This window comes from Pelobates fuscus, chromosome 1 (genome assembly GCF_036172605.1).
Source record: "Pelobates fuscus isolate aPelFus1 chromosome 1, aPelFus1.pri, whole genome shotgun sequence".
In the NCBI taxonomy this organism is placed as follows: Eukaryota; Metazoa; Chordata; class Amphibia; order Anura; family Pelobatidae; genus Pelobates; species Pelobates fuscus.
In genome coordinates this window covers 68,464,990-68,490,442 of record NC_086317.1, presented here as the reverse complement: position 1 = coordinate 68,490,442, position 25,453 = coordinate 68,464,990, and the positions used below count along the sequence as shown (strand labels likewise).

General features: G+C 40.6%; 1 protein-coding gene across 1 annotated transcript; it reads left to right on the top strand.

Annotated features, from left to right (window-relative positions):
• Positions 1-1,222: 1,222 nt before the first annotated feature.
• Positions 1,223-24,312, top strand: VPS37D (VPS37D subunit of ESCRT-I). Its single transcript, XM_063443657.1, has 4 exons — positions 1,223-1,499; positions 5,388-5,559; positions 16,008-16,090; positions 20,700-24,312. The coding sequence occupies exons 1-4, from the start codon at positions 1,254-1,256 to the stop codon at positions 21,486-21,488; spliced, it is 1,290 nt and encodes a 429-aa protein (XP_063299727.1). The 5' UTR covers positions 1,223-1,253; the 3' UTR covers positions 21,489-24,312.
• The last annotated feature ends 1,141 nt before the right edge of the window (positions 24,313-25,453 follow it).

Genomic DNA, 25,453 nt, shown 5'->3' with positions numbered 1-25,453 from the left:
TGTTGATGTACAGTGAGGCTGTATATCTCTGTGTTGATGTACAGTGAGGCTGTATATATATATGTGTGTTGATGTACAGTAAGGCTGTATATATCTGTGTTGATGTACAGTGAGGCTGTATATATATATGTGTTGATGTACAGTGAGGCTGTATCTGTGTGTTGATGTGCAGTGAGGCTGTATATATATGTGTGTTGATGTACAGTGAGGCTGTATCTGTGTGTTGATGTGCAGTGAGGCTGTATATATATGTGTGTTGATGTACAGTGAGGCTGTATCTGTGTGTTCCTGTGCAGTGAGGCTGTATATATATGTGTGTTGATGTACAGTAGGCGGTATATCTCTGTGTTGATGTACAGTGAGGCTGTATATATATATATGTGTGTTGATGTACAGTAAGGCTGTATACATGTGTGTTGATGTACAGTGAGGCTGTATCTGTGTGTTGATATACAGTGAGGCTGTATATTTGTGTTGGTGTACAGTAAGGCTGTATATTTATATGTGTGTTGATGTACAGTGAGGCTGTATATATATGTGTGTTGATGTACAGTGAGGCTGTATATATATATATATATGTGTGTTGATGTACAGTGAGGCTGTATATTTGTGTTGATGTACAGTGAGGCTATATATATATGTGTGTTGATGTACAGTGAGGCTGTATATATATGTGTGTTGATGTACAGTGAGGCTGTATCTGTGTGTTCCTGTGCAGTGAGGCTGTATATATATGTGTGTTGACGTACAGTAGGCTGTATATCTCTGTGTTGATGTACAGTGAGGCTGTATATATATATGTGTGTTGATGTACAGTAAGGCTGTATACATGTGTGTTGATGTACAGTGAGGCTGTATCTGTGTGTTGATATACAGTGAGGCTGTATATTTGTGTTGGTGTACAGTAAGGCTGTATATTTATATGTGTGTTGATGTACAGTAAGGCTGTATACATGTGTGTTGATGTACAGTGAGGCTGTATATATATATATATGTGTGTGTTGATGTATAGTGAGGCTGTATATTTGTGTTGATGTACAGTGAGGCTGTATATATATGTGTGTTGATGTACAGTGAGGCTGTATATTTAGCACTGGGTATAGGTATACACAGCTCCAGGCGGCAGCTCCTACTCTACGCGATGAACACATAGAGAAGGCTCTTGGCGCCCTCTGGTGGCCGCTCCGGGTAATGCACCCCCCGCTGCAGACTGCGGGGACCGCGGATTGAGAGTGGACCCGGAGCCCGGCAGCATGAACCCGGGGAGCCGCTCCCATCCGTCCCCGGAGCACGACAGCGCCAAGCCGGGGGTCACTCGCCCCCATCCGCCCTCGGAGCCCAGCAGCTCGAAGCCCACCGCCCGCCCCGATCCTTCCCCGGAGGCCAGCGGCGGCGGCTCCAGCCCATCGGAGCGGTTCGGGGTACTGAGCACCGAGCAGCTGCGGCAGCTTCTGCAGGACGAGGGCAAACTGCAGCGCATCGTCCGCCTGAGCGAGCAGGTACCGGGGCTACCGCCTCTCCCAGCTCTCTGTGTCTGGCTATAGGGGTCTGTATGTGTGTCTGTGGGGGTCTGTCTATGTCTGTGTGTCTGTCTGTCTATAGGGTCTGTATGTGTGTCTATAGGGGTCTGTCTATGTCTGTGTCTATCTATAGGGTCTATAGGGGTCTGTCTGGCTATAGGGTCTGTATGTGTGTGTCTGTAGAGGTCTGTCTATAGGGGTCTGTGTGTGTGTTGCTATGTAAATACATCACCTGAGACATAGAGCAAACTGTACACCCTGCCTGTTGATAGCCCTCATCATACTCCAAATTGTACATATGTACACCCCTATAGGTATGCAATGTGCCCCCATCACCTATAGACTCTTGTGGACTATAGGTGCAGCTCCCCTTCTAGCTGCTATAGAGATTGAGCCTGAATAATCTTACCCAACCTTCCTTTATTTAACCAGTCTATATGATTCTATAGGTGTAGATGGCATCACCTATAGGCATCCGTACTGTGTACATGATGCAAACATCCCTCAGTGAGTTTCATTGTGTCCACCGTGTAGCCAGCTCTTCAGTCTACAGGGCCCAGTGATTTCCACATACATAATATTACCTGCAACCATTGTTAAGTGCTTATCCCTCAATATGGTAAAGAAAGCAGTGCCTTCCTTCATTGCTGTACACTGTTCTATCTATGGAACCCCAGGGCATACACACAGCCACCTATTCCATTGTTTGTAAATAAACATAGCTATTCAGAGCTGGATACATCACTCCAGTGAGCAGGCTGTGACTGAGACCATCCTGAGCTCGGAGGATGAATACACTGTGTTGATGTCTGTTCAGGGCCTATAGCACTGACCATAGCCCAAAGATGTAGATTCAGTATTAATATCCACACCTAGTCTACATGAATAGGCATTACAACACACACATATGTGTAAATATATTCAGACTGTGTTGTGCAAGCATGTATCTTCCATTCACTTCCATTGTATTTGGGAAAGACCCAGATCATCTATTGTATTGTACACAGGCAGCCTCTAACATCCCTACGTATTTATATGTATGGGCAGAGATTGTAGCATCCCCAGACTGGGCCTGTACCACCCACATATCCTTCTTATGATTTACACACAGCCTGTAGCTATGGTACAGCCTTGTGATGTACACAGAACCTGTGGAGCCTTCGTGATGCATACGTCCACACAGGCCTCCAAATCTGTACAGATGTATTCTGGCCCCGTGCAGGCTATTTGAATTTCTCCAGTAAATGTAGAACACACATCTGCAACACATTTGTCACATACAGCTATAGATGTTGCTTGATGAAGAGACATTGCCATTTGCCGGTGTGTTTGTTATGGTATTGCAGGCCTGCTGGTGACAGGCTTTGTATCCAGGCACTGATCCCTCAGAATATCTTCTTTCCCCCCCTGTCATTTAGCCATTTATTCTTTACATCACCCTCCGCTTACATCTCTTCTTTGTTCTCTCCTTCCTTTCGTCCTGGTGATTGTCTGGCCTCTATCCTTCCTTTGTGTTTTAGTCTTTTTTGGCTTATACTGCATGTTGTGTGTCTGTTTACCTGCATTATCATCGGTTTATCACTCAATGCCCATCTCCTTTTATTCTGTTTATATCGTTCTCTATCATTCTAATTTTCTCGTGTGTTCATATTTGGCTATATACATTGTGTCCTTTACTTTAACTATTTTTACTCTCCCTTTGTGGCTTTTTTGTCTATATCTTACTGGAATTGTTATATATGTGTTAATAATTACAATGGGAGGAGAATAATCGACAGAGGAATTGCAAATTTTAAGAATAACATTTTAAGAACAAAAATAAATAGCTTTTTTTCAGTACAGATATCTTAACCTAAAATTTGCAGTCCTTTGTCAGCTTTATACAGTTCTTAGTTTAGTAAATAAACCCCATATCTATTTGTTCGACTGTAATGGCTAATTTTATTTTTTGTATTTTTGGGGTTCCGCCTTACGGATCCCATTTGACTGGAGTGGGTATCATCTGCTCTAAAGTCCACAAAAGCAGTCAAAGTATAACAATCACTATTCATGAATGGAAATGAGAAATTGTCATGCCCAATTCATTATTTTTTACATGGGATTGTTTTATAATGGTTCCATAAATATTATTGTTACAATAATTGCGCATGATTGCATAGTGATGGCTAAAAGCCTGTGTATACTTTGACGTTTGCATGTTTTGAACACTTGCCTGATTCTTCAAGACCAACCATATCCATGTACGTTTTATATTGTTGCCTCCATCTTTGACCTATATTGTAATTATGGATGTTCTCTTCAGCAGTGACTTCAGGTTGTCTAAGTCTGTCCATACCATAGTTCACATTTCATCACCTGTCCACTAAACAATATTGTTATCTAAAACCACGTCATTCCTAGATGTATATTATTAGCACCCTTTTTGTACATTTTGACATAGAATGTGTACAGGCTTGAGTTGTAGAGTAAATTGCCCTTTTTATAACAATTACAGATTTTAGTAGAAAGTATTCCCCTACCCATTTTCAGAGACACATCAACCCACACTAGATATTTATACAAACATGTCGCCGTTAAATTATGCTTTAAAACACATGCCTGATTCAAGACCAGCCATCACCAGGTACCGGGGCTACCGCCTCTCCCAGCTCTCTGTGTCTGGCTATAGGGGTCTGTATGCGTGTCTATGGGGGTCTGTCTATGTCTGTGTGTGTGTGTCTGTCTATAGGGTCTGTATGTGTGTCTATAGGGGTCTGTCTATGTCTGTGTCTGTCTATAGGGGTCTGTCTGGCTATAGGGTCTGTATGTGTGTGTCTGTAGAGGTCTGTCTATAGGGGTCTGTGTGTGTATAGGGATCTATGTGTGTGTTGCTATGTAAATACCTCACCTGAGACATAGAGCAAACTGTACACCCTGCCTGTTGATAGCCCTCATCATACTCCAAATTGTACATATGTACACCCCTATAGGTATGCAAGGTGCCCCCATCACCTATAGACTCTTGTGGACTATAGGTGCAGCTCCTCTTCTAGCTGCTATAGAGATTGAGCCTGAATAATCTTACCTGTGTATACTTTGACGTTTGCATGTTTTGAACATTTACCTGATATTATAGATACTAGATATTTATACAAACATGTCGCCGTTAAATTATGCTTTAAAACACATGCCTGATTCAAGACCAGCCATCACTCTTTATCTCTTATTGGGACAATTCAAACTATAAGAAGTGTGCCTTTTGATAAATCTTGGGCCAGATAGGCGCAATATATTTTCCAGTGGGTAAATAATATTAACTTACTTATGAGCAATGATTCTTTTTATGTATCAAATATATAACCCTGTGATGTTTATCATCTGATGTAGAAGATATTAAGCTCATAAAGTTGTGATAGTGCAAATCAAGACACTGTCGATTACACATTATTACTCACTCAGTCTGAATCTTCTGGACTATGCCCTGTTCTGATAGTATCCCATTGCTGTGACTTACTCTTTATCTATATTCAATCCCTAGTGCAGGCATGGGCAACCTTCGGCACTCCAGCTGTTTTGGACTACACCTCCCATGATGCTTTTCCAGCAAGAGCATTATGGGGGATGTAGTCCACAACATCTGGGGTGCCGAAGGTTGCCTACCCCTGTCCTAGTACTTGTTTTCTCCAATCAGGATTTTGGCTTTTGAGACTTTGTTAAAGCAAGTTCTGTAGTAACACACTTGTATACCTTTTGTGTTCTTACTTTCTCTGTTGGAATGACAAGTGTAAAGGTTATGTATAAGTCTAGCTTTTTCCTTTTCTAAATGCCTTCTACATATGCAATTCTTTGCCTCTGTACCTTCCTCTATCTCTCTCTTCTGTTCTATAGGTGCAGTCGCTTCAGGAGGAGAGAAAAACCTCTCTAGCATCTAATTTTGAACTTGCTCAAAAAAACCTATCTCTCCGTCCCCGTCTGGAAACTGGCAAAGCCAACCTGGCAATCAAATACCAGCTGCTGCGAGAGACATGCGCGTCCTGTCGCGGGAAACTACGGAAAATTCGTAAGTGACATCTCCTCATGGTTGTTCTGAGAGCCATGTGCAGTAATATAAAAATCATGTGACTTACTCTGAATATGTCACATGTAGGAACACACTTATCCAAAAGGAAAGTCAGTGGGTCACTGTGTGATAGAGTAGAAACAATATACTTATGGCTGTAATGAAACTGTTAGCATAAGACTGTAGATCGGTATGGAATAATAATCCAATATTGTAGACATAGAAAATTAGTCTGCTAGCAAACTAATACAAAAAAAAAGTCTGCAAAACACCCAAAATGGAAAAAATAAATCCTGTATCTCCAGTAGCATATATCTACATCTTGTCTTGTGGGTCGTGGTGGTCTACACAATTTGTAATCAATTGACATCCACCTTGAATTCTATATTTTGATCATGTCGTCACCCAGCCTGCCACAATCTTCATAGTTTGACTTATCGGGTATTAGAGATCCCATATAATTTTCTCATTGAAGACGTAACATTATTGTTTGGTTTTTATATTTTTGCCATTTTTACTTTATCAATGTGTTATATTGTTATTGGTTTTTGAGCATGGATACCATTTTCTTTCTTTTTTACACGTGTTGTCTTTGTTCTTCTGTAGTTATTGCATCCATTATTTGGTTGCAGTTTACATGCTTATGGCCATTGTACACGTGTTGATGTACATGCTTTGTTGGCACTGTTATTTAGCACAATATTTAGTATACGTTTATTTTGTGTTGACCTACAGTCTTACATTAAATTATCTTTTGTAGTTTTGTAGGTGTGATTTAAAGTACATATCCCAGGTGTCCCGCATTTCTAGGAGCTCCACACATTTGTTTTCTGAGTTTGTATAATGGTGTGTGGTTTGTATGAGTGTATCACAGAGTCACACCGTGATAAAATGCATAGTAATGTTTTTGTAAAGTATTGTAAATACAAGTCCATTAAACCCTTTAAGGACACATGACAGAAATATTCCGTCATGAATCCCTTTTATTTCTGAAGTTGGGTCTTTAAAGGGTTAAATAATCTGTATTTCAAATACTTTGGCCTTGTTCTACTTTTCTTTCTCCGTTACATTAATTGGTTTAAGTAGACCATGGGATTCCTGGTTTAACACCTCCAGAACATTTCTAGTTGTTTGTTTGTTTGAAATGTTGGGGGTATTTACTATGGCTTATCATTACTGATTGGCCACTGACTTTATTTGTAGAAAATATTGTTCCCATAAGTGAAGATTGTCGCTTGTACCTCGACAGTATTATAGTATAATACGTGATTTCATTTTCCTGTCCGTTACTTTTACGTAGAGTCCCTTAATTTTCTTTAATTCTACTTTTTTATTTTTTATTTTTGCTGTTAGGGGAATTTGACCTTCTGAATATATAGCATCTGCGGAATCTACACATTCATATATGCTATATGCAAATCAATTTGGCCATGAATCAGACTTTGAACTTAAAGTTCTTACTTATTGTGTTATCAGTCATGTCAGTGCATTCTAAATTCATACATCAATTCATTTTTCCTCGTCAATGCAGAGTGTTTTATATTAACAGGGCGATAAACCATACTACATACTGGGTATATGGTAAAGATAGAAGATTTAAATTTCAATATTAAAGGGGCAGTCTAAGCACCATATCAATTACAGCTAAGGGTAGTGGTTATGTTGCTACAGGTCTATGGATGTCATCCTCTGTTTTTACTTATTTATTTTGTCACAAAATTTCAAGCAGTTCCACAAAATTTGGGCTCTCCCATCACTCAGAAAGCACCCTCCCTTTAACAGACACTACTGACACAACTTGCGTCTCTCACAATACTCATAATGGGCGGGCCTGCCTTGGAAGTAGGAGTGCCTGCCCACTGAATTGGCATGTCAACCTGGCCTTATGCACACCAGGCTGACGGAAAGAATCCTGGCCAACCCCCAACATACAGTGCGAGGCCGAGAGCTCGGCTGAAGCACTCCCTTTATGGTCCTAGTACCCACTACACAGTACAAGCATGTCTAATGATTTGCTACTTGGGAACAATCTGCTGGTGTCTCTAGATGTTAATATCATGTAAATAACATAGACCATATTATTTTGCGTCCATTTGTTCTATATTTCATGTGAATTGGGCATGCAACACTTGCTCTTTTCTATCCTTAGATATTTGCTTGTGCACCTGTTCTAGATCTCTGGGACTTTGGCTTGTGAAATGTGACTTTTGTTTAAATGTTTTCGTTGAATCACGTTTCCGTTTGTGTCATACGTTTTTTGACAATTTAAGGGGCTGTACTTTTTGTTTTGCGTGTCAGGGTGGGACAAAATTCAGAGTAGGGTTTGAGGAGTCAATAACTTTATTAATGAATACATTTCTATGATATTACCTAGAATGAATACTTAGTGTATGGAGATTTGTTTGACTAAGTACAGAATATGACATCTATGAAATGACCACCATTTGCCGCCTCGCAAAGTCGAGTTCTTTTTATTGCATTGTTCATAACATTAGTTAATGTTTGAGGTTCTAGCGCTTGAATTCCTGCATGGATATTCTCTATGAGCTGCTCGAGTGTACGTGTTTTGTACACTCGCTCCTTCAGATATGTTCACAGGAAGTCATCGGGAGCTGAAAGGTCGGACGAATGTCCTCCTCAGTCCGCCATTTTATTAATTTATTTATTTTTGGCATTTAGGGGGTGCGGACCATCCCCGAAGAGGTTACTACAACCAAATCCAGTGTTTCATGTAAGGAAGTGCTATTCTTGTTAAATGAGAAGTCAGTGATGGACTTTGCAAAGTGGAACATCTGACATAAACAAAAGCTTTTCAGCAACATTTTACATTTGAATGGATTTGAATCCGCTGGATGTTAAAGGACCACTATAGTGCCAGGAAAATAAACTCGGAAAATAAACCCCACCCTCAGGGTCCCACTCCCGCCGGGCTGAAGGGGGAGGAAGGGGTTAAATTCTTACCTTTCTCCAGCGCGGGCTCCCTCGGCGCTGGGGACTCTCCTCCTTCTTCCGTGCGTGCATTCAGTCAGTCCATAGGAAAGCATTTCTCAATGTCAGCGTCTTCTCACTGTGAAAATCACAGTGAGAAGCGCGGAAGCGCCTCTCGCGGCTGTCAATGAGACAGCCACTAGAGGCTAGATTAACCCTATTGTAAACATAGTAGTTTCTCTGAAAACTGCTATGTTTACAGCGGCAGGGTTAAACCTAGATGGACCTGGCACCCAGACCACTTCATTGAATTGAAGTGGTCTGGGTGCCTATAGTGGTCCTTTAAGTGCCAAAAATAAGAATATTATATACGCCAAGCAAGGAGATGCTAGTTCGGGGAAATAGTCCATCTCTTATATCTTTTTTTTTTTAATTTTTTTTTTTTTTTATATGTGCTGCTCCAAGTTCCTCCATGTTTTTCTTCATGTATGTCTCCTGTCCTTTGGTCTGAACGTCATTTCAATATGTCTTTATCTTGAAACTATTTTGTTCATCATTGTTTTACTTCGGTACCTTGTGGTGTCTGTCTATAGCCTCCTTATTTCTCAGGTTATTTTAGAGTATCTCTCTTTGTGTGTAGCCACAGAAATGTACTTCATATAAATATTTGTGTTCCTTTTTTACATCGTTTGGTCTTGCTTAACTCATTTTTAACCTGTTTTGTGTCCTTCTGACAACTGTTATTTTCTGTGCTCTTCAACTATATATATTGTTGTTGTCTCTGTGTTTTCTTCAGGTCCCTATCTTGCAATATTTGTTTTCTGTGTGTTTTTTATCTCCATGTTTGTATATTGTTTATCCAATTTGTTTCCTGTATCTCCATTTGAATAACTAATTATCTCTAAATTACTATTCTACTTATTTCTTTTTTTTTCCCCCAAACACTCTTTTCACATAGAGTGGACCTGAAGTTTCTGATGGCTGTGTTTAATTTGTTATCCCTCAGCAATCTGTATCCATTAGTACTTGTTATCCAGTGTCATTCTGTATCTCTTCATTTAATATGTTACCTTTTTTTAAATTCATATTATATCGTTTGGCATCGTTTGGCCAATTACCTTTTTCTATTATTTCTCGTAATCTTTCCTTGATTACTTGGAAACATTAGACAAATATTGACCTACAATTTCAATGTATTATTTAAATAATGCTTTTGAAATAGTTAAAGAGAGAAAAAATTGTCCTCACCTTCAACATTTCTGTAGAATCACAATGTTTAGAGAGGCTGTTTTCTTTAACTAGGCTCTGTGCAGCAATCTACGCAGCCATTGACTGACTATGTTAGTGGACGCAGTTAATGCTCTCTTCAAGCATGCGCCGTGTGTATACCTTTTTGCACAAGTTGGATAAAAGTGGCAAAGCAGGAAGTGAACATTCCTCTTATGCTCTCTCTGAGCGAGAGGAGCTGACTTACAGCTGGAGTGATTATTCCTAACTGCTGCAGTTATGATACCTACTTGTGGCACAACCCTGATACTCTGGCTGAGTATCTCTACCAAACAGCCCTCCTGATCACGCAAAGTCTTCAGTGATTATAGCATATCCACCCAAACATCAGTTAAGACTTGATGAAGGGTGAAAAACAAGGATTCTTTATTATGGGTACACCTATTTATACCCAATAGTAAACCCACCCAGGCGTCTCCAGGTCTGGGAGGTGAAATGATTAAATAGCTGCCAGACACATAGGCAGCTGACATAAAAAAATATTATTATTTTTTTTTAAACACAAAGAAAAACATTAGGAACCCCCACACATATGATATCCCCTGATAGCTTGTACCCGAGCGCTCAATATGGCAAAATAACGCCTTGATCTGAGGTTCGAAGCAGAAATGCTGCCCTATATATGTTTTGACTGGCTGCGATTGAGAGTCAGTCCAAGAAACCGTTCCACGCAGCCATCCTGAGGTAGCAATGAATTCCCGGAGAGCTAATCCAGCAGTTTACAATGTTCGGGAGGCTAGTATTCATGGAGCTTATACTGGGGTTGTCAGGGAGAGGGAACAAGGAGCCATGGCAGTCTGATTAGCGCTCTTTTAGGACATTTTATTTGTGTTCCCTCCCACCTTTCAATAGGAAGATCTGGTTTAGAGTTCTATCTGCACCATAAACTTTGAAATTATGCAGTGTTGTTATAGTGCTTAGAGTGACCCTTTAATTTATATTACCTGCTGACTGTTGGCTTTATTTTTTTTTAGTGTTTTCATATGAGTCGAAGAGTATATCAGGTTGTGCACTATGAAAATAGTAGTAAAAATATATACTAACATTTTGTACATTTCATTGCTTTTCCATCCTTATGATTTCCAGGAATTCCACCAATGGTCTATATTTCACATTTTGCCATTAAGCAACTAACATTCCACAAATCCCACCGGATATTCAGCCATTTCCTGGCAAATCTGACAATCCTCTGAGCACTGTGCTAAATCCTAAATACGACCTCTGAAGTGTAATATAGTAGTAAATTAGTATCGTGCAGTGAGTTTCCTGGAGCTTTTTATGGAACAAAGTCTTGTGTGAAAGTCCTTTATTTTAGATCATTGTCTACCTGTGAAGATAAAACCTAGAACATCTGTTTAGGAACCAAATAAATTATGTTGGGGCTGCCTATTGTAATCCCAGCCCAATTTAGGGAGCATATACACTTCTGCAGTTTTCTACAGGCAAAATTGCACAGTATATTATCACTTGAGAATCTATTAGTAGAATGGGATAACCAACTCTTTGACAAATGTATTGTTTTTCTTATATATCTAAAACTGTGACATATATGATCTTAAAAGCTGCATTCTAGGTGGGATTCAACTCTTTATTCCACGGGTTCCCAACACATGACTTGGTTGGTACATACATTTGCAGAGTAGTGCAAAATACCCCTACACAGTGGTTCACCCTGTATACAAAATTGCTTAAAGTGAATAAGTAATCTGGGGTAAAGGGAGATGTAAAAGTGCTGGTAGTTTTCTTCCGATGTTGGGTGCCAACCGGCAGTCAAGTCTGACAATGGTAGGAGTCCCGTTGAAGTTCTTGCTAAATGTACGTGCAAGTGGCCTCTTTTGTCTATGAACTCAAGTGGCCCAAAGTCTCGACGTCTGGGAATTCAGGATTATTTGTGAGGGGAACAATGGCTCCTTTAATGTGGATAATGAGAGCTGTTGTAGACTTTTTAACCAGGAGAAAAAAAAACACAGCACTCCATTTGAGAAGAGAAAAAGGAAATCAAACAAAAAACAAAAACTAGCAAAAAATTTACACATTTAAAAATATATCAAATTTGAAGTTTAGCAAACCAAAAACAATCTTCCCCAAAATTAGAACACTCCAGCATAACATACAATGTGTGATTTTTTAAATTTATTTTATTTTGGCTTATATTTATTCAATATTACCTTTGCAAAGTTTATCACTGCCTAATCACATGATGTAAAATATAAAAACATTAAATATTATACTATGAAAGGTAGCCAATATCATCCAGAGGCAAATAAAAACAATCTTCTGGTGATCACAACAGCAGTACTCGTGATCTGATCCTTAAGGATGTTAGGAAGCGCTTTGAATTGGGTTGACTTATTATTATTTATTTAAGAATTTAAATAAAAGTATTTAGACTTTCACCTACAAATTAGATAGAGATCTCCATGAGCCATTGATTGAAACAAATCGCATTAAAATATAATCACTGAGTTTATGATTTTATATGTCTTTGTCAGTAGGTCTGGATTACTTTTCTTTTCTCATGGCTCTTGGTAATTTTTATAACCTCTATTTTTATATAGACCTATATTGACCTCTCTGCTGCCTTTGACACAGTTGATCATGCTCTCCTCCTTCAAACTCTTCAATCACTCGGTCTCTGTGACTCTGTCCTCTCTTGGTTTTCCTCCTATCTCTCCCAACGCTCATTTAGTGTCTCCTTTTCCAAGGATACCTCCTCCCCTCGCCCTGTCTCGGTTGGAGTTCCCCAAGGCTCTGTCCTTGGTCCCCTTCTATTTTCTCTTTATACTGCCTCTCTTGGAAAACTTATTGCCTCTTTTGGATTCAACTACCACCTGTACGCTGATGACACTCAGATATACCTCTCCTCACCGGACCTCTCCCCGGCCGTCCTGCAACGTGTCACTGCTTGCCTCTCTTCCATCTCTGACTGGATGTCGTCACGCTTTCTCAAACTTAACCTCTCTAAAACTGAACTCCTTGTCTTTCCTCCTCCTAATACTGATCCTCCTCTCTCACTCTCCCTTCAAGTCAGTGATATCCACATAAGTCCATCCCTACAAGCGCGCTGTCTTGGCGTCATACTTGACTCTGGTCTCACCTTTGAGTCTCACATCCAGTTTGTTGCCAAGTCCTGTAGGTTTCAACTCAAAAACATAGCCCGCATCCGCCCCTTTCTTACGCATGATGCTACCAAGGAGCTTGTCCATGCTCTAGTAATTTCCCGCATGGATTACTGTAACCCTCTCCTGATTGGTCTCCCCAAAAGCCGTACTGCCCCGCTACAGTCTGTAATGAATGCTGCAGCTAGACTGATTTTCCTATCCAGTCGGTTACACCTCGCCCCTCTGCCAGTCCTTACATTGGCTCCCTGTATCCTATAGGAGTCAATTCAAAGTGCTAACCCATACATTTAAAGCACTGAACAATTCCAGCCCCTCTTATATCTCTTCACTGATCCAGAGGTATGCCCCTCCTCGTACCCTCCGCTCTGCCCGCGACCACCTCCTGACCGCTGCTCGCACCCGTACGACCAACTCGCGCTTGCCTACTGCAATCAGACTCTCCCCTAGTCTTCAATCATTTAAGAAGGGCCTTAAAACCCATCTCTTCAGGAAAGCGTATGGCCTCCCAGAGTAATCTCTCCCTTACATACCTGTCTCTTGCTCTCTCCTATGGGATAGTGCTTTGCTCTCTCCTCCAGCTCTGCTTCACTCCTACTTGATATTTCCTATCCTAATGTTTCTAATACCCCACCTCCTAGAGACTGTAAGCTCATTTGAGCAGGGTCCTCTTCAACCTATTGTTCCTGTAAGTTTTCTTGTAATTGTCTTATTTATTGTTACATCACCCCTCTCAAAATATTGTAAAGCGCTACGGAATCTGTTGGCGCTATATAAATGGCAATAATAATAATAATAATATACTTCTGAACCAGCAAGCCTTAAAGTTAAAGCAAAAGTGACCAACACAATTGATGTATTTACTGGGATGCAACTTAATTATCTCATGATGGACATTTACAAAGAAATATGGTACACTTGGGTATTCCTTCAGCAATACAAATGGTACTGCACAGTTTAATTTAAATTGCAGCTGGGCATGTAAATTAAGAAATAATTAGAATAGAAACTAAACAGCCCAATTCACTGCTAGCATTTAGTTGAAATTGTTCCTTTTTAACCATGGATCTCTGCCACACTTTAGACACATTGGTACCAAAGAGCAAGCTATTGAGTTTCTCTAAGCTTTTGTCGGTTCTCAGATTTCCCATATTCTCTGTTTTTGTTGAAATGTATTCCCTTGGCTCTCCCCAAGTTAAAGGGTAATCTAAACTTGGACCCCGTGCTCACTGTGCCTAGAGGTATAAACCTGGGTATCGGCTAAATCTCACTTACAAGGCCAAAAGAAAGCCACAAACAATAATCCCGTGTTGCTGTATCTCTTGTGCAGAGAGAACTTGCAGCATTTCTGTTCTGGACTGCCCTTATGGGTCGGATCATTCGGATATGCCTTGGAATAGTTTCTTTCTGTAATCGCACAAGTAAACAAAAACTATTTTGAGACCTGAGCGGGGATGTACCAAAGGGCAAGTTGTAGAGTTTCTCTGAGTTTTTGTTACAGTTCTCATATTCTCTGTTTTTGTTATAATAGAAACTTAACCGCACAATTCACAGCTAGCATTTAGTTAAAATTGTCCGTTTTAAACATGGATCTTTGCCACAATGGAGAGAGGCCTCATGGCAAGTGAAGTGGCCTCATGGCATTCAGAATCTCTCCAGATCCTTCAAATGTTTATGTTGACACAGATGAACAATCCTCTTCAGTTCACTCCAAAGGTTTTCTATAGAATTCCAATCATGGACTGGGATGGCCATGGCAGGACCTTGACTTTAAAAAAACAAAACATTAAAGAGCCACTACCATATTTAACTGTTGGCATGAGGTACCTCTGGTGTTTATTGCCAAAAAGCTCTGTTTTTTTTTTTTTTTTCTGATTATAGAACCCAATCCCATTTGCAGTTCCAGTAGTGTCTGGCAAGCTGAAGATGCTCGTGTTTGTTTTTGGGTGAGAGGAGAGGCGTTTTTCTAGAAACCCTTCCTACCAACTGGTGGCGACGTCAGATTGTAGTTTTGGTGTTGTTCTAACTTACTTCTGCAGTTCTCCATCTGTGACCCTTGAAGATTTTTGGTCACATAAACCATTTTTTTTACGGCCCATGAGAAAACATAAACACACGTCCTCTTCCAGGTTGACTCATAACATTTCCAGTACACTAGAAATGCCTTAATTATTGTCCTGTTGGTGGAAATGAGCATTCTCAATGCTTTTGCTATTTTCCTATAGCTACTTCCCATATTGTGAAGCTAAATAACCTTTTGCTGCACATCACCACTATACTCCTTGGCATTACCCATTATAATGAATGACTAGTGGAATTTGGAAAACAAGAAGTCATGATTGAGCAATTTCCTGTTCCTAGTCACCCAGGTGTACTAAAATATTTAAAATAACAGCAGGGATATACGTCAAATGTATTTATTTATCATTGTATTTTATAAACCTGTGTTGTGTTTGCAATTGTTTGATGAGAGCAGAGTAGTTTTTGAACAAAAGATCAAAAGTTTAAACAATAAAGACAATTTATCACAGCCTTCTTTGCTCGTATTTACCAAGGGTGCCAATATTCGTGGAGGGCATTGTATATGTATTGTAAGCCCTTGTGCATTTTGTATGTAAATTAACTTTTGCGAACCACTTATGATAGTTTACCTTTTTCCTTAAAACTACTAGATCTTCTCTTTGTACATATGGGTTCAAATATTTTTCTTGTATTTTTCACTTTTTCATACTTAAAGGAACACTTATCGTTATTTTAAATATCTTGATCTTTGTAAAAATATTCTTTATTAAAATATTTACTTATTGGTGTGCAGAAATCATATTTCCAGTTATCCGACCTATTACTCATTATTTTGCAGTTACATAGTTACAATTGCCATATCGAAGGCGCACAAAGATATACAAGGAATTTCTTCAATCTTCAGTTGAGATGGCATATTATAACAAAGATTTTATCAAGATGTTAAAAATAATGACAGTGTTCCTTTAATACTCATCTTAGATGCTCCGCATAATCGGAGTAACCGAGTAATTTTTAGTCACTCTGAAAGCACAATCTTTAGTTTGGTTTTCTATAAACTAACCCAGTGATCACTTTATCATTCTTTTTCAGAGTGCCTCTTGCAGGAATGTAACCCACACGTTGCACTCAGCCACCTGCAGGAGGAGCTGCAGAGCACCGAGGCAGAATGTGAGGTCAGTGTCCGTATGTTTTCTAGAATTATTAATCAAAGGTTTTATTACTGTGTAAATCTCTTCAAATGAACTTGGAACCAGTGGCGTACACACAACCCATGGGGCCCCGGTGCGAAAACTGATCCGTGGGCCCCCCCGCGCATGCGCTTACGCTGCGCGGGCAGGGGCCGCAACACATGGCGGCGGGCACCGGGTCGCAGGGCTGCGTTAATCCAGCCTCTAGTGGCTGTCTCATTGACAGCCGCTAGAGGATTTTCTGCGATTCTCACTGTGAAAATCACAGTGAGAAGACGCTGAACGTCCATAGGAAACCATTGAATAATGCTTTCCTATGGGCGGTTTGAATGCGCGCGTGGCTCTTGCCACGCATGCGTATTCGGAGCTGAGAGGCGGAGAGATTCCCAGCGCCAAGGGAGTCCGGCGCTGGAGAAAGGTAAGTGCTTAAGACACACACACACAGACTCTCATGAACAGACGCACACATTTACTGACAGACACACACTCAGTGACAGACATACATACACACTCACTAACAGATGCACACAAACATACTCAGTAACAGACACACACACTAACACACACTCTAACACACACACACACACACTAACATACACTCACACACACACTCTAAGACTAACACACACACACTCACACTCACACACACTAACATACACTCACACTCACAAACACACACTAACATACACTCACACACACTAACACACTCACTAACACACACTCACACTCTAACACACACTCACACAATAACATACACTCACACACTAACACTCACAAACACACACTAACATACACTCACTCACACACACTCACACACACTAACATACACTCACAAACACACACTAACATACACTCACACACACTAACTCACACTCACACACTAACACACACTCACACACACACTAACATACACTCACACACACTAACATACACTCACACTCACAAACACACACTCGCTAACACTAACATACACTCACACTCACAAACACACACTAACACTAACATACACTCACTAACACTAACATACACTCACAAACACACACTCACTAACATACACTCACACTCACAAACACACACACACTCACACTCTAACACACACTCACTAACACTAACATACACTCACACTCACAAACACACACTCACACCCTAACACACACTCACTAACACTAACACACTCTAACACACACTCACACTCTAACACATACTCACTAACACTAACATACACTCACACTCACAAACACACACTAACACACACTCACACTCTAACACACACTCACTAACACTAACATACACTCACAAACACACACTAACATACACTCACACTCTAACACACACTCACTAACACTAACACTCACAAACACATTTTTTTTTAAATCCCCCCAGCCTCCTTACCTGTGGGAGAGCTGAGGGGATTCCCTGGGGTCCAGTGGTGCTGCTGGGCTCCTGGGGGGCCGGTCACCCGGTGGGCAGGCAGGCTGGCGGGCGCGCGAGGGAGCACTGTCTCCTGAGTGCTTCCTCTTCAGCTCCCTCGCGCGCCGCGTACTGATGCCGGAGCCGGAAGATGACGTCATCTTCCGGCTCCGGTATCAGTGCGGTGCGCGAGGGAGCTGAAGAGGAAGCACCCAGGAGACAGTGCTCCCTCGCGCGCCCGCAGTACCGGCCAGCCGGATGACAGCAGGGCCAGCCTCGGGGGGCCCGGAGGTGGCCGGCTCCTGGGCCCCCCAGGAGAAGAGGCTGGCCCAGTGACATACATACCGGGTCGCAGGGTATGTACGCCACTGCTTGGAACTAACAGCTAGGTTCTTATATAAGAGATAAGCATATCTCTTGTAATTGTATTCAGATAGACATCAATGGGAAAACTGATATTTATATACCAGATTTAAGTTGATCTCTGGTAATTTGACCTTTAAAGGTACACTGTAGTGTTACGAATACATATCTGTATTCCTAATGCTATAGTCTTAATGTCCCTAGTTAATTTCTGGCTCACCCCCACTGTGCACTTTAAAACCTAACTAAAAAGAAACAAACCCCCCCAACAAAAATTGTCCCCTTCTCTACAGTGTTGAGTCTCCTGCGCTGCTCCCATGGTCTTCTCCTAGAATGATGTCATCCTGGAGGCGTGCCTTCAGTATGACGGACCAGTCCAATGTTTCTCATATAGGATTATCAAGGACCATAGACGTATGCACGGCAGTTTCCACTATGCCCCTATGATTCTGCCATAGATAATTATTGCATGCAGTGAATCTTTATGACTGACTGTGAAGACACTGCGCATGCGCGTTTAACGTCATGGTGTGTGAGATTATGAGAGCCAGGAAGTAACAGTGCCAGCTATCCTTAGAGGCGCTTAGAGGCGAGGCTTGAAGCTGTGTTTCCAAGTCTTCTGATTATTAAAAAATTGCCTTTTTGAGCCTGGTACTCAGAGGGAACAACTGTAGACACTATAACAAGTTCACATAGTTTAGGTTGTTCCTTTAAACTGAAACCTCCACCCAAAAGTCAATAAAGCTCAATAAATGGCAGAATACGTTACAGCTTAAATATCATTGTCATAAAATGTCTGTGACAGACCAAACTCCAGGTAGATATTCATGTAATTTATACACACTCCTAGTGAAATCACCAGTACATGTATAGATTAAGGCGTAGTTGCCAACAATCTAGACGCTAACAGAACAATGCTGATTTTGGCTCCTATCTTTTCTGTTATATGTCGCTTTTGGAGTTAACAGAGAAAAGTACAGAGTGAACTCTCTTATAACCTCACTACGTAATTCTTTGAAAATGTGAAGGCTTCTATAACACTCTGTGCATAGGCAATTCTAACCAAACTAAAGTGCATTAGGTGTGCAAAGTGTGTCTTTAATGGTTTGGCCAACACAATCTAAAGATAACATTTGCAAGGTGGGAATCTGTGTTTGTCATAACAAAATTCCTTGATGCCAAGTCTTATATAATGCGATTTATATCTGTACTTAAGGTACGTGAATGAATAAGCATTGAGCTAAAAAATAAACATGCAAGAAAATTTATTTTTTACAAAAACTTTCACCTTCGCTCCTTCTCATTGTCTCATAATTCAATAATTCCAAAGATAAGTGATTACAATTAGTTAAAAAAAAAAAATGCCACTATACAAAACCTCTAATTACCCTTTTCAAGAGTTTAAGGGATACATGCAGGGCTGTCATAGATGTGCATTGAAAGATTTACAGAAACCGTGCACATGAATCTATTAAAGGGTTTCATTCATTGAAGAACAATGAATGGAAATACTCTTGCAAGTTTATAGCTGGCCAGAGACTGTTCCATTTTAACATGTCGCAGTAAATGTGTGAGGTAAGTTGAAACACGTGGTTGCTGCATGATGCAAACATGTAGGCCTTCATCTTCCCATTATATGTCATGCAGATATCTTCTCGTCATGCCATCCCTGCCCTCTGTAATCCTCCCATAAATTTCTAATAGGGCTATTCACTAAAGTGAGAATTGTTGAAATTTAAAGGGAATTTTAAATTTAAGTCCAAAGTAGCTGTGCTGAAACCATAGCTGACTTGGGTAATTGTTTCAATCCATCTATTTTGACCTTAAATTTGACGTTCAGATTTAATGCCAGACAATACTCATCTTAGTTAATAGCTCCATAAGGGTGCATGAGATTCTAGGAATCCTCAGACTTTAATGATTTGCATCAAATGCCTGGCTGTGCCAAGCTAACCTTTAATTTAAAGGGTCACCCAAAAAAATCTTTTGCATAATGAAGCAGTTTTGGTGTATAGCTTATGCCCCTGCAGTCTCACTGCTCAATTCTCATTTGGGAGTTAATTCTAGTTACACCTCCCTGCATGTGACTTGCACAGCCTTCCTAAACACTTCCTGTAAAGAGTCAGCTAATGTTTAAACTTCCTTGATTGCAAATTCTGTTTAATTTAACATGTCTTATCTCCTCCGCTGTTAATAGCTTGCTAGATCCGACAGGAGCCTCCTATGTGTAATTAAAGTTTGATTTTCAAAGCTGGAGATAAAAACTTTGTGTCAGTCACAGCCAGAGGAGGTGTGGCTAGGGCTGAATAAACAGAAACCCAACTGACCTAATTCTTAAGTTGATCAGTGAGACTGCAATTATATGATCTATACACTAAAACTGCTTCATTATGCTAAAGTTGTTTTGTGACCTAGAGTATCCATTTAATGAGGATTCAATAAACTGATTTTTTAAATATGTTTAATACACATCTAAATATTAGCTGTCAGAATAGAATATTAACTCAACGATTACCATTTAAACTCTACCTTGTTACCTTATTAATCCTTTGCTTAAAGGACTTGTCACACACTCCTGTCTTTTTGAGCACCAGTGCTGAATAAAATGCTTTATTCTAACTCTGCAATTAACATTTTCCTTGTGTAAATATACATGTATATTTCATTGTATTTTGCATTTTAACTAACATCTTTCTTTTTGTTTTTTTCTTGTTATATTTGCTGTCTTATGTGATGTTTGTTTTGTTTATTACTTTTATTCTTTTTTACACTGTCTCAATTTCCTTCTCTAATTCTGGAATTTCACCCTGCCTCTCTTCAGGCCCTATCTCAGCTGTTCCTCGAGGGTTCCCTCCCTCTTCTTGTTTTTCTGGATTCTTACCACTTGCTACGGGCTCAGTGTCACATACGCAGGATCCAGAATGAGAAGCTGCTTGAGCTTCTGGGAGAGACTCTTGACCAGGACACATCCCCCCAAACCCAAGAACTGCCTCCTGACCGGGAATTGCCCCCTCAACCCACCAAATTACCCTCTGACCAGAACCTGCCCCCAAAGCTTCAGGAACTTCCCCCACAGTCCAGAAAACTGACCCCCAAGCAGGCCTTGCCCCCTCCTCAAGCCACCAAATTGCCCCCCAACCGGGATCCTCAAGTGAAGCCTCGCGATGTAGCCCCTGGGGGGCAACAGCCTTCTCGACCCCGAGAACTGCCCATCCAAACCAGCAAACTGCCCCCTGAACGAAAACTGCCTTCCAACCCCAAGGAAAAGCCCCACAATCCCAGAGATCAGGCCTGTGCTCAGTCCATTCCTTCCCCTGCTGCCCCTTCACAGATGCCCCCAGCTGTGTTTCGTCTGCCTCCACTGCCATGCGGTATGACTCCTGCATTACTGATCCCAGCGGAGGTGCTATCACCATTTCAGGGTCCGTCTGCCCAGTCCCCTGGCTGCCTCCCTCCACTGGGCCGCCCTAATGCTCAACAGCAACAGCAGCCCCCAAGGGCACCTCTGCGCTTCATCGCTCGAATCTACTTCCTGAGCACTCGGCACCTTAGAGTGCTGTCCAGAGCCCAGCGGCAGCAGCAGCAGCAGCAGCACCCTCCAAAGCGATAAGTGAGGGGCTGCGGGCGGATAAGGGAGTGGGGCAAATTATGGGACGGGGGACAGGGTAGTTGTCTGTGTGTCAGTGTGTGGGTGTGATTGTGTGTGAATGAATGTATCTGCAGACGTATGTTTTCTTTGTTAAGGCAGGATGTTTTTTGTGTGTAGGAGGAGTGTGTGTATCTGCGTGCAGATGTGGACTGTGCATTTAGAGAGAGTGAATATGCAGTGAGTTACAAGGTAGTTTCCTCTGGAGGCAACGTGTGTGTCTCTGTGCATGCAACGCATGCTCAGTGCTTCATTTTCCATGTATTTATTATGTGTTTGTAACCTCAGAGTGTGCGCATCACGTGTCTGTGCAGATTCACTGTGTATATCAGAAGGGTCCAAGTTTTCATTGATGATTAATGTAGAACTACAACTTCCATCATCCTTAGACAGTCCCCGGGAGACACCAGAGGATGATGTGAGCAGTTCAGCAGGTGAAAAATACCAGGCAGGTATATGCTCTATCTCTGTGCATGTGGTGGCATGCATGGGGTGTTTATTTGATAGTCTTTGTGTATTTTCACACAAATGTGTAGGTGCAGTTTTTCTGCAGTGCAGTGGGAATGTCGGTATGGCACATACGTAGAGTGCAAAATGCTGATTAGACACAAGACTTGAGTTGCGGTTGTATGTACGAGTGCTTTGTGTATGCGTGTATGCTGTAAGATTGGTTGTATTAGGAAAAAAACACATGTATGCTTGTTTTGAAATATTGCACTTTATTAACAATGTTTGGATGACATCTTAACATTATGGGTGCCTGGAAGATGCGCAGGATGCTGATTTGCAATGTGTTACCTCTTTAGTCCACACTGGATTTGAGCTCAAACTAACCTTAAATAAATCAAGAGATTCCTTACCAAGACCTGTTGGCACTAATAACACGCTACTTGTAATACTATTCTATACAGATTTCACTCTGTACAGCCAAGGATCTACAGTGTGACATAGCTTAAGAAATCTTTGTAAAGGCTTTAATATTTTTAAACTAGTATAGAACATAGTGAAAATAGCATTGCCATCTGCCACCCTGATAATGTGGACTGATACTGTGATAAATCCACTGGAGGGGCGAGGTAGGGTGGAGATCAATTGTGGATTGGGTATATAGGTGTAATCAATTAGCTTAGGTCATAGGGTTGAACAAGAAATCTATCCCTTGTCAAGTATTTTTTTTCCTCATCTGCACAAAGTATGTGGATATGTTATTATAAAATAAAAATATCCGAGTCTTTTTTTATTTTAATCCATGCTTGTATCTTGTAGCTGTCCTATGTTTAACTAAGTATTGAAACAGACAGTTATAAATCTGGTGCAACAAAAATATGTATCGCCCGATAGGGAATCAGTCCAGTGGACAGTGTTGTCATTCTGTCTCAGACAATTAGGTTGTGTCAAGGTAGCCACGGCACATCCTGTAGTTTTGCTTAACGGTATATGCAGGGTAGCTTTGTGTGAATGTTGTGTTGGATGAATGTATATGTAGGTTAGCTTTGTGAATGTTACATTGGATCGTGTGAATGTATGTGCAGGGTAGTTTTGTATGTATACTGTGCTGGATTCCATGAATGTGTTTTTTAATGTAGCTCTGTGTGTACGTTGGATTGTATGAATGTTAATGCAGTGTAGCTCTTTATGTCTGATTGATTTGCAGGCTATCTGTGCGTACATGGCCTAAAATATTTTGTGAATGTATACACCGCTGTATGTGTATTTTGCGTAGGATTTTATGAGTGTGTGTATACATGGTAGCTGTGTGTTACCATTACATTGGATTATATGAATGTGTAGCACGAGTGGTTATATATGTGCTCAGTTTGAATACACTTGCTGAGTTGATGAATCTGATACATGTTACAGTACTATAAACCAGCTTTATATGTCTAAAGGATTTGCCTTAGCAGGCCCGAGTGTGTGTGTTTGTGTGCTTTTTTTAGTTTTTAAAAAAAAGAAAATCACTTTATTTAGTTTAGCTTGAGGTTTTCCTGCTCCTTATGCCAGACAGTGTTAAATGTCATGTCCAGCTGTAGGACCCCCAACTCCAATAATTTTTGTTCTGCCCATAGGTGATGGATGTTAACATGCTGTGGGTGCCACATATTGCCCGGCCCAGTTCTATGCCCTAGATTAATGTTTACTGTTTATAGAAACGGAAGCAAGGTGTTCTAAACATAGAACTATTTAAGAGATGTAGGCTTGTACATATATTCTACACCTGGGCACACAGTCAGCACATAAGTTGTGTAGACCTATTCCTAGTGCAGTGATGGCTTATCTGGGCACTTCACCTGGCTTTGAACTACATTTCCTATAATGCCCAGGTAGCCTTTTTATTCAAAATCACCATGTCTGTAAAAGCACTGCGGGTAGTACACTGGAATGTTATCACCAAGTACACCCACCCATTTCTTTCCGTTTTGCACATATGATCATTCCTGAATCCACCCATGCCCTATCCTTAATATATTTATTTTATTTTTAAGCAGAGCCTTCTATATTTGTAATCCACCCCAATGTTTAAAACAAAAACTATATGAGCCATTGACTACCGTGCAGCAAAAAAAAAAAAAAACAAGTTACAGCATAATGCATTACTTTCATATCTGGTATTTAAATGGTTCATTTTTTTCACCCAGAGATCTGCTTCTTAGAACTTTATGAAAAAAACAAACCCGTCTATTTTGCACATTAATAAAAAGACAGCACTAAATATCAAAATACATTTTGCACATTAATAAAAAGACAGCAATAAATTTCCTTCTTCAGTATTGCGAAAGTTAAATGTTATTTTATTAACCTATATACATCATTCATTTTGTAGCTGTAGCAATGAATGCATGCTGTGTGCATTGTTCATAGGTTTACAGCTCTTTTTTTCTTTTTTTTTCTTTTTTCTTTGAAGGATACAAAGTCCTAGGGGTGAGAAGATTTCCAATTCTAAAACCTGATTTCATAGAAAATCGCTAGAAAATAATATCTCTTGTATCTTGTAAAGCGCTGCGGAATTTGACGGCGCTCTATAAATAATATAATAATAATAATAATAACATCCATTCAGCATTGCAAGCAGGTTATATATATATATATATATATATATATATATATATATATATATATATATATATATATATATATATATAGGGTCAGGAATGGAGAGCCTTTAATTTTGGCCAAGCAATGAGCCTCTAAGGTAAAACCAGAGAGAGAGAGAGAGAGAGAATGTCTGATTGTGAAGCTGTATACTGGTCAAGACACTGATGTCTTGATCTCGTGCTGATCACAGATGCACAAGTTACACCACCCCATATGATTCATAAGAATCTGTTTTAGCATGTATTGTATGTGAAGATTTACTTTTATTGCCAAATATGCCATGGGATATAAATGTTCTTAAAGCGGCACTGTCATGCCGAATTCCGTTTTTTTTTTAACCCCCCTCCCGCCTCAACTACATCCAATCGACCCCCTAGTCACCCCCAAATGCCCCTATGCCCCCCACATTACCTATTTTTTATTCTTTATTTTCTGCCCCGATCTATATTCAGGGCGCCGCCATCTTTGTGTGGGTAGGTGAAGTCCCTGTGGGACACGTCATCTACCCACACTACACAGACTGTGAGATTCCCGCACATGCCCAGTGAAACATCTGGACATGTGAACGGGAATTTCACCTATTCATTCATTCATCAGACAGACGAATGAATGAATAGAAAAAATCAGACGAACAAACTAACACTGTGTATCAGTGTTCGTTTGTTCGCTTTTATTACAAGGAGGGAGCTACCAGCGTGCAGCTCCCTCCTTGTAATATGTAAAGACAGAAGCGGCAGGGAGCAGTGCTCCCCACCACTTCATAAGCCCCCCAGGTCCCCTCCTCACTCTATGGGGGTCAATATGACCCCCATAATAGCACAAGGGAGATTAAAATC